The sequence below is a fragment of the Schistocerca americana genome, chromosome 1, assembly GCF_021461395.2.
Source record: "Schistocerca americana isolate TAMUIC-IGC-003095 chromosome 1, iqSchAmer2.1, whole genome shotgun sequence".
NCBI lineage: Eukaryota > Metazoa > Arthropoda > Insecta > Orthoptera > Acrididae > Schistocerca > Schistocerca americana.
Genome location: NC_060119.1, coordinates 409905102 through 409915483, shown reverse-complemented (window position 1 = coordinate 409915483; position 10382 = coordinate 409905102). Strand labels below are relative to the sequence as shown.

Genomic DNA, 10382 nt, shown 5'->3' with positions numbered 1-10382 from the left:
CATTCTTTTTCAATTGCCTATTGAAAGTTTGTTGTGTCCTGTCTACACCTACCTCTGCTTGAGGCTCATCAGTTTCTAACTGAAGCAACAGGTCAAACTTATTTTTGACATTCACCACAAAACTGTCAGACTTAGTTCTAGCCCTATTCCTTCTGCTACCTGTTGCCACTTCCCACCCCTCTTTGCCCTTCTCCCTCCTTAACCTGTCCAGATCTTCCCTAGCCTGATCTAGCTCAGCCTGAAGGGCAGCAATTTTCCCCTCCTGTTCCACTATCTTCCTATCTCTGCTGCAAATCCTACATAACCACTGATGAGCCTGATCCACTTTCCCAACACCCACGCCACTGCAGTCCCCCCAGTGAAAAAAACTACTGCATCCATCACACCAAACCCCGGAACTAACAATTCTACGGCAAGTCAGGCACTTCTCACTCATGGCAAAAATAATACTTTTAACTAGAATAAATCAATTAAATTACCAAAAATCAAAAAAGACGTTACAAGAATTAAGCCTATTCACAAATGTATATAAGCAAGTTTCTGACTTAAAATTTCGCTGTTTTTCTGAGATCTGTATTAAAACAATGGAGGTATACGCTATTTATTATATATTTCACTCGATGGAGTGAAAAAAAAGGACAATTAAACGAGATACTTTAACTTTGATTCTCCAAAAACGTTACGAGAATTAGGCCTATAAACAAATGTATATAAGCAAGTTTCTGATAGAAAGTTACGCTGTTTTTCTGAAATATGTATTAAAACAATGAAGTTACACGCTATTTACGGTAGTTTACTTATTTGTTACCAAGAAACTAGTTAAATTACCGTGAAACAAGAAACAAACACGTTTACAAAATTTAAGCCTAAGCGCGGGAGTGTCTCCCGACAGTACGCACTTGGCTGTGGTGCAGACATGAAAATTCTGGTGCAGTGTAATCAAGGGGTCTATTGAACTAAAGCTGTTGGCAAACGTAATAAACAAGGCTTGGAGACCTGCACTTAATTTATGATCTCATCGTCCACATAAAGTGCTTACACAAAAGAATGAAGTGAGCGCCAGGAGTCTAACTCTGCTACAAATAGTGTTGCAGCACCAAGAGCACCTCACAGTCAGCGGAGGGCAGGCAGTGATTATGCATACAAAAGCAGCCTGCAGCACTTTAAGAAGATAATTGGATCAGTCAGTGAAATATTTGTATAAAATGGAATTGACAATTGAGCTGGACACCCTAAACCGTACTGTTAATCACACAAAGAAAACTTGAGGGATCTCATGAACATTCCTATACCAACCAAGTAATAAAACAGGAAAGTAAGTAGAACCAACAGTAGTAACAAGTACTTCTCAATAGGCAGCAATACACTTGAGTAAAAACTAATAGAGTGAGAGGTACAAATTCACAAGAATAAATAATATAGTGACTGTTACCAAGTAAAGGATCCAAATTGCAAAGTGAGACACTAATTGAAAGAAAACAATTCATACTGTGCATCACAAACCTTAAAAGAGATCCACACTTAGTATTTTATTTGCATACATCTTTGGAATCTTCCCATCAATGAAAGACAAATGACTTGTGTAAAATTTAATTTATATATACACGTCTACAAATATTTTTACAAAACTACAAACATTTCACTGGTGGCCAGCAAAGAATTTTGAAAGAAAATCTGTTGGTTTTGGTTCATGTGTTTCTTTAAAGTAAGCCATCACATGGCCTTTCTGCTTCCAAATCTGTACAGTTTCTTTCAGTTCCATTTGTCCCTGAAAAATGAATCAGAGTAAATATATTTTACAAAAAGGCTTGTGAAAAATAGGCATCTTCCAACATTCATATCCCTACATCTTAAGACTGATTTGCTTAACAGAGGTAAGGGAATGTCCTTCCATATTTAACCTTGCTTAAATTAAGGTGTATAACAATACTTTAAATAGCACCAGTATCCTAGTAAAAGTATGAAATTGGGAAGTCTCAGGAACAAGTTATCGAACAACAGAAAAAATATAGAAAAAGCAAAAACTTTGTAGTCATGTACTCCTTAGTTCCATATAACATTACAGTATATTAATAATTTTTACTTTGGGATCGTCTAGCCACAACCAAATGAAAAATTTTTTCTGCCATACCCATTTCCCTTCTATTCTTTGCAAGGCATCTTCAGTAGCAGATTTCATGGATATTGACCTGCATGTTGTGTTTTATTCCTTTGTTACTGCTATCTTTATTTCCGCCCCCCACCAGCACTAGGAACTGAACACTACAGTTCAGTTCTCAGTGCTGTGAAGTATGGAAATAAAATTTCAAATGGCAGTTATAAGACGAAGAATGGTAACAAAGGAAGAAAAACAACATGTAGATGAAAAGCCACGAAATCTGCCACTGAAGATGCCTTGCACATAGAGTTGTGAAACTACTGTAGCTGTAGATTATCGTAACTGTAAACCATGGTAGTTTTCCTGCCACCATCCACTGCACCCTGGCTGCAAATGGGAACTGCATATGATGTAAACAGCAATTCGAGTGAAGTGGCTGGTGAAGTAAGGTTACGGGGCAGAGAAGGCAAGGGATCATGGTAGGGGTTGAGGACAGCTGTTGTGCTGTCTGTGAGAACAACCAGGAATGTGGGGAGAACAGGATAGGGCTGCTAGGTGCAGACTCTGAACAGTGTGTTGGATGTTGGAGGGGCAGATGGAGGGGCGGGGTGGGGGTGGGGGGTGGGGGGAGGAGAGTTCAGTTCAGAAAAATGGGTGTTTGTAGGAAGGGTCCAGGTGGTGTAGCCTAGTCATTCATGGTCATCACATCCATAGTGAGAACAGTTCAAATATGTCAAGGGTCTCTATGAGGCCTTCACAGACCAAAATTACTTTCCCTAACTTGTCCAGAAACAGATCCCTGTGCTTTGTCTCTCCAGTCTGCTACCATCTACCCATACCTGCCATCCAGCTACAGAAGAATATATCTTTAAACTCAGTAGCACGCAGTGCTGCAGCAGCTAACCACATTTTTCGCCATACCCTGATGTGAGGAATGTTCTACCCACTATCTTCCCCACCCCTTTCCACAGTGGTAATTTGATGATCACTGACTGTATGATATCCTCGTCCATCCCTACTCCTAACCTTTTGCCTCATATCCCAGCAACACACCTATATGCAAGACCTATCCTCATACCACCACCACCACCACCACCACCACCACCACCACCACCGTCACAGGCATTTCCTACCCCATTAAAGGCCGCAGTACTTGTGAAAGCAGCCAATTGATCTAAGCCACAACCACTGTGCTGCTTTCTACATGTGCACGACAACTAACAAGCTCTGTCCACACGAAAGGCCACTGCCAAACAGTAGTCAAGAGACAGCTGGACCACACTGTTGCTGGACACACTGCCCAACATGAAGTGTTTCACTTCAGTGACTGCTTTACAGCCTGCACCACATGGATCCTTTCTACCAACACCAGCTTTTTCTCAATTGTGCAGTTGGTAACTCTCTCTACAACAAATCCTTCATTCCTGTAACACTCTGGCCTCAATCTTCACTCAGTCCTCCAGCTACCTGGCCTCAATCTTCACTCAGTCCTCCAGCTACCTATTCCCTTTACCTGCTACCACTCCAGCACTAGACATGCCTCCACCCTGCCAATGCAACCAAGAGCCTTCTTCCACATCTCTCATTTCCCTCCCCCACCCAACACAGCACCCAGACTCTGCAGCTAGTAGCAGCCATATCATGTGCCCAACATGTCCCTGCAAACTCGCAGGCAGCACACCACCTTCCCCCACCACTACCAAGCTATTGTTCCCCATCCTATGCTGCCTCCTTATCCCCAAAATGATATACTGTTTACGTTAGACACAGTTCCAGCCCACAGTCAGGCCAGATTGGGTGCACGGAGTGGCCATGCATGTGCATTTTTTTTCTGAAGAAGGCCCTTTGACCCAGAAGCTTAAATGTTTAGTAGTCTTTACAGTACTTGTCTGCAACTCAATGCTCTTCTATGTAGGGAGTAATAATCTATCCTTTTCATTAAGCTGTTATTACATCCTGGGCTTAGATCTTTCCAGAAAATATAATGCTTATTACACAGCAAATTAGAATTGAAGGTAAGAAAATGACTGGTTAAATGCTTCATGATTTTCAGTACAGCTGAGAAAACTAGACATTGAAGATGAGAAGAGGGATGAAACTGTAGCATTCAAGATGTGGATTTGGAGGAGAATGGAGAAAAGAAAATGGGCGGATAAAATGAACAGCTTAGTGCTGACAACGGTAAACGAACAAGAAAGTCTCTTAAATTTAGTTAAGAAAATGAAAGCAGATTGTGTGTGACACATACTGCAAGAAACACTATTTCCAACAGCTACAGAATGTACAGTGAAATGATTGAAGAAAACTGGAAGGACAAGAATAAAAATGCTATATGGAATGAAAAGGGGGAAGATACCAGACTACAAAGCAGTTAACCCGAAACACCACCAGATGGAGACATTAATGGTGTCAGGAACCTATCAATACACCTGATAATAATGCAGTGCCAAATACATTGTTTATTGCATTTCAATAATTCATGGCTGCTGACAAATTTCAAATTTCAGTGAGGTGTGAAGTGACACTGATAATGGATTTCACAAGTTCATGTTCAGGTCTTTCATCATTCCTCTTGATGTATAAGCATCATAAATTCATAAAATTAGTCCACTACAGACAAATGGACAATGGTCTTCCGAGTGGTAATGGTGTTGGCTCCTCTACTGCAAGTCCTAAATCCATTCACTTTCCATTGAGTTATGGGACAGTTATTTATGTTTTACCTATTTTTCTCTGTCTTGGTGGTGTGCACCAGCTAGGAAAAATTAACAGATTGTCTTTTCAGCTCCTTTGTGGGGAGCTGAGACCAAGCCACTGTAATACTTTACAATCCATTACTATGCTGTGCTTCCATTTGCTTTGTTGGTTTTCAATTCTTTTCTCTTAGAGGGAGAAGAGAGGCACATAGAGGAGGAGTCTCAAATTGTGAATTCCTTGCAATTAAATTTTATTTGGTCACTAAATTAACTCCTCAACAAGTCTTCCCACTGATGTTGCAATGGAACTCATCACAATTGCCAGGATTTGCAGGGAAGCCACTGCCACTTCCCCCTCGTCTGTTTTGTTTGTCTGTTTGGAGAACCGTAAAAGCTCAAGCCTGCAATGGCTTAAAAGCTATAGTAACCAATGCTTGACTGTTTATCATTCCATTCACCTCATTAGTTAAGTATTTGCTATAAATATCTACATAGCAAATAATTGCTGTGTATTATGCAAATGACAGCACCACTTGGTGAATAATTGTTACTGCATCTTTGGGTATATTTGAAAAATAACTACTAAAAACATACATAAAATTATGGGTAAGTGAAGAATAAGTGTGTCTGCATATGCTTAAAAAATGCATTCAATTAGTTTGAGTCTAGTACTACGATTGGTTTTTATATGAACTTATTCACTTTGCATACACAATGACCTAAATATCGTGCCAGCAACTTGTGGAGATCTGGCAATTTTACAAAAATCTTCTGCAAGAAACAGAATGTCTTACGTAGAAAAATTTTGTGTGCTAGGTACTAATCACAGAAGCCTTCTATTCAGGGCTGGTTCAAGAACATTTTTCTACACAGTCAACATTGATCTGCATGTGCACAACTATAACAGCTTGACTGACGACTATCAAAACTGAAACTAAATAATAGTGTGTGTGTGTGTGTGTGTGTGTGTGTGTGTGTGTGTGTGTGTGTGTGTGTGTGCGCGCATTAGCAAAACGTGTACAATGAAGAGGATGATTAGCTATTTAACATCTACTGCTGGATAAAGGTATCCTTCAGGAAAAAGGCTTCCTCCGAACTCCATGCAATTCAGTCTGCAGCTGTATGCACCCATATTGCTCCTGTACCTTTTCTATCATTTAACCACCTTCAATGGGTTATGTCTTTTTGTATCTCTTGGAACCCAACTTAGTCCAGTATCCATTCATTTTTCTGGCTACATTTCCATTTCATTTTCAGGGTAGTCACAATTTCATTGTTCATTCCAGTCTACTTCCTGGCCAATATGTTTGTGCCTGGCATATACATCCACCATTGTTCATGCAGTACCTTCAACACCTGTAAATACTACTGCTTGTCAGTTCTATGATTTTCTTAAATCTCAACTTTCTCCTCACTGTGTCAGTTTCATTATTTTAGTCTTATTGTATTGATTTTTGACTCACTTTCAACAGGTTTTATCAAGATGAGCCATTAACTGCAATTTCTTTACTTGAAGTGTATAATGCAGTCAGCAAAATAAACATGTAGGCCTATTCCTTCTTAGTTTTCTCTGTTTAAGCATTTGAAAACTACCTCAAAAGCCCTGTAGGAAAGAGGTGTGTGTTCTTCAGCTGACTAAAGGAAAAAATCTTTACATTTAATGCTCTGTTAAACATGCCATCTGAGATTGAGCACATGCTCAGGATGTGGACAGAAACTTCAATGACTAATTTAAAAAAGACCCGAGGCTTGCTCCGTAAGAAAAAAAATATAGGCTAGGCACAAATTAAGTATTATTAAGACAGGGAAACAAATGAATCTGGGAACAGACTACAGTGAAAATGTAATTATGGTTGCAATAAAAATAAACAGAGGTTCACAAGGTATATGAAATGGATAACACATGGGTGAGGAAGTACTCTGCTGGACTCTTAGGGCATACGAATGATGAGCACAAACTAACAGAAGGTGAGCCAAATGGGTTTAAAACATGCAGAGCAGTATGAATTGGTATAACTGAAGAATATGTAGAGGAACCTAAGTAGCCAACAGTGAATAAAAGGATTAACGATTAATATTTAAAGGGAAAAAATCCCTCTAGGTTTTGCACAGGGTCACACGATTAAAAAAAGAACAGACCCAAAAATCTTGTGAATGTCACAATTACCTGCTGTTTTTCTTCTTGATGAAAGCAGTTTTCTTCAACAATATGACAAAAATACAGAGTTATGGTAACATAAAATGGCCAAGACAGAAATGTTATGAACTTCACAGCAATCTGATTCTAATAATGTCGAAGGTTATTTCTAACAACACACAACCCCTCCAGAAAAACTTCAATGGCACAAAAAGCACGTTATCACAATAGAAATAGTTCCTGTTACTCAAAGCACAAAACTTAGCAATTACACATGTCCTTTTTTGTAGCTGGAGGGGATGGGGGACTGGTGTTAAGAGTATATGGGTGGCCTTTACAGAAACTATTTTGTTTTGCTTAAATTCGTTTGACAAGACTTTTGGAGAAATACTTCCGATCAAAACCAGACAGCTGAGCAAACACTGTACCACTCCATAATTGCTCTTTGTATTCACACGGCTTTTGAGGGCGCCCTAGCTGTCTGAATTTCTCTACGGTAAATAACGCAATGAAACACAACAATAGTTATGTGAATTGAGCACATTACTGCCATTCTTGTGTAGGTAGGCTGATTTGACAGGCATTGAGTATTCAAAAATGCAATGAACTGATCACCTTCCAAGCTAGAAGCAAATGGTCATTATGAGAGTTTGACAGTGACTGTAAAGTACCAAACACTTCTGTGAAGTGAGTAGGTTCTCCCAAATCAGAGTTGCTGACTTTTAACATCAATTAATCTACCTGTGTAATCAATTTCTTTTTTAGTTCTTGCGATAATGTGTTATACTAGCACTATGAGAGAATACATACGTCAGTACCTTAATGACGAGCATGTCTATCACACGGATGTCGGTAACATGTCTATTTTTCTCAAATTCCTCTCTTAATTTAGCCCTGCACTGCGCAACAGACTTGGGAATATCGTAGTCCATAACTGGAAGGATAAATACATACGTAAATGCGTGCGCAAATTATATAAAAACAGTGGCACAACACGGAAATACCAATTTATGAAGGCATATCTCAGCTTCTCAAAATTTATTGAAATATGTAGCAGTCAATTAAATGACAAGCTAAAGAACTTATGGTTCCGCAACTCACCAACGTAAGGGATTTGTCTGTACCATGCTTTATATAAATTCAACACTCTTTTCCGTGCTTCTGTTCTGTCAACAGACAATATAGGCCTAACTTGCCTAGCAGCAGACTTCACCGCCTCCCTGGCCGCCATACTGTGACTGGCTGACTGCCTATTCAAGAGTATTAACTATTAACAAACATGAAACGAAATTTACATCGAAATTCGAGAGTATCGATGTAAGGAGTGTTTAAAGCTGAGTGGAACTAAATAATAAACTCTTTCAAACTTTTTAGGCGGCAAAAATATTGTTTTTCGTTCATAGAATATTTATTTGGCTGTTCTCGCCACGACTATGATTCTAAAGGCCCGTCCACACGCACCGATCTGTCTGCGCACATCATATCTGCGCAGAAAGATCGGTGCGTGTGGACAGAAGATTTGCACCAACATGAGATTTGTGCAAACCTGGAAGTTGGAGTTGGAGGTTTGAGCGAAAACTCTCAAATCTGTGGGTTCAAACCACATCTGCGCAGGCAAGTTGGAGCGTATGGACAGGAGATCGCCGCAAATCTGGTGCGAAACAGCTGTTTGCTCAGTCTAGTGTTTGTATTTGTGCGCACAGGGCATTAAAATGGCTGATACTCGTCAGTGTTCTCGAGAGTTTGTTAGTGAATTCATTGAAATATATAGAAACCACCCATGTTTGTGGAAGATTAAACTAAAGAATATAGTGACCTAGACAAAAAGACAGCAGCATACAATGCTCTAATTGAAAAATTGCGGGTATTATTTCACTCAACTCTTGTTTCGATATTGCAGTTGAAAATTCCAAGTCCTTGTAACTCCTTCCTGTTGCTAGTAATCTTAATGTTACCGCCAGCCGTTCATGAGGAGAAATTGCCCTTCTCTATACAAGTATTTTTTCTCATAATATGAGGGGTTACAAGCTTTAAGAGATAATTATAAGTTTCGACATCCATCCGCAAATAATTTCGCCAGTTGTTATGTTAGCCCTGCAACTCTCGCAGTAAATTTACGTGAGAAAACTGCTTTCGCTTTAGCAGCCACTGTCTACACCATTTTAACCGCTTTCTCTGTTTCCTGCGGTTGGTCTGAATGTTTTTTGCAACACAAGTTGCGAACACAGACCACAACAGAACTTCCTCCATTTCTATATTTCAAAATAACTGAATAAAATTTTTGATGTTTACGGGGAGTGTAGTCGCTTGCCACTGATATTTCTTTTCTACACCGACAGATAGCGGACGAGTAGTAGGTTGGGGTTTGTGTCGTGTGAACCAACGAGTTAAAATTTCATAGAGTGGCTATAGGTCCACCATGTTTGAAGCAAATTGAAGTTCTGTCCGCCATGTTTTCTTTAGTCAAGGCATTCGTCTGCTGTGTCCCGCCCCCTTGTAACTGCGTTTGACTTACTTGAAATAGCCCCTACTAGCTTTATTTTTTCTAAAACAAGCAATAGACAGCAGTGATTTCAGTGTACACTGACAGCAAAAAGGGATGTTTTTGTCAAAATATGCCTAAACTTTTCGGTGTAGATAACACTACAAGACAACTCAAATAAGTCTGTCCAACGTTACTTGTTGCCCATAAATTAATGCAATTAGAGCAGGTACCACCAGAATATTACGGTGAAACTCCTAAACACGCTGTGGTTAACTATTAGAAACAGTAACGGGCGCAGAAATGCGATATTTTTGTCGCTATTTCAAAGTAAACAGTCAAAGCCTCAAAAACCAGTACACTGTGAACGAGAATATTATTTGAAATATGTGTTACAAGTAGTTAACACAAGCATAGTAATTCAATAATAATAATAATCTACAAGAAAAGTAAAATAATTTATTTACATCTAATTTTTACAATGTTTTAACTGACATTCGTATTTTTTCGGTCTTTTCACTGACCTTTAAATAAAATAAGCTTCGTGTATAGTTGTCTCACAACTTTACCTCTCTGCTCAGATGATTTTGATTTGCATAAGTGATTTATTCGACATACAAAAAAATGTTTGAGCAGCAGTTTTATCAATTTAACATAATGGGTTTCTTCACCAAATTCAGTTTCTGTAAAAAGATGTTCATTGTTTATAAATAAGGAGCCTCTTACCAATTGCAACACTTCTGTCTGGAACCTCAACAAAACGTTTTTCTGACATTTCAGGATTATGTCCTCATTATTTCTGAAAACCTTCTCAGCAACATTACAAAGTTAAACAACATCATTAGCTGGATTGATTAAGCTGGTTTTCACATCTTTCACTGCAATCAATCCAGTTCTTTTAGCCTCAATACAAGCAAAAATACCTTCTAAGCAGTCAGTACAGTTAATTTTGTTAGTCACCTGTCTCAC

The 10382-nt window shown here is 39.0% G+C and overlaps 1 protein-coding gene across 1 annotated transcript; it reads right to left on the bottom strand.

The window, feature by feature from the left end:
- Window positions 1-1574: 1574 nt before the first annotated feature.
- LOC124602035 (NADH dehydrogenase [ubiquinone] 1 alpha subcomplex subunit 6) lies at window positions 1575-8336 on the bottom strand. The gene is made up of 3 exons (XM_047136291.1): window positions 8033-8336; window positions 7750-7865; window positions 1575-1768 (listed from the first exon to the last, which is right to left on the bottom strand). The coding sequence occupies exons 1-3, from the start codon at window positions 8160-8162 to the stop codon at window positions 1640-1642; spliced, it is 375 nt and encodes a 124-aa protein (XP_046992247.1). The 5' UTR covers window positions 8163-8336; the 3' UTR covers window positions 1575-1639.
- Window positions 8337-10382: the final 2046 nt, after the last annotated feature.

What these genes read in the sequence shown, in the direction of transcription:
- LOC124602035 (XM_047136291.1), bottom strand. Translation starts at nt 8,162, where the DNA reads ATGGCGGCCAGGGAGGCGGTGAAGTCTGCTGCTAGGCAAGTTAGGCCT. An exon ending in CAGACAAATCCCTTACGTTG is followed by an intron (nt 7,866 to 8,032) that starts GTGAGTTGCGGA and finishes TTATCCTTCCAG; the next exon opens with TTATGGACTACGATATTCCC. An exon ending in TAGACATGCTCGTCATTAAG is followed by an intron (nt 1,769 to 7,749) that starts GTACTGACGTAT and finishes TTCATTTTTCAG; the next exon opens with GGACAAATGGAACTGAAAGA.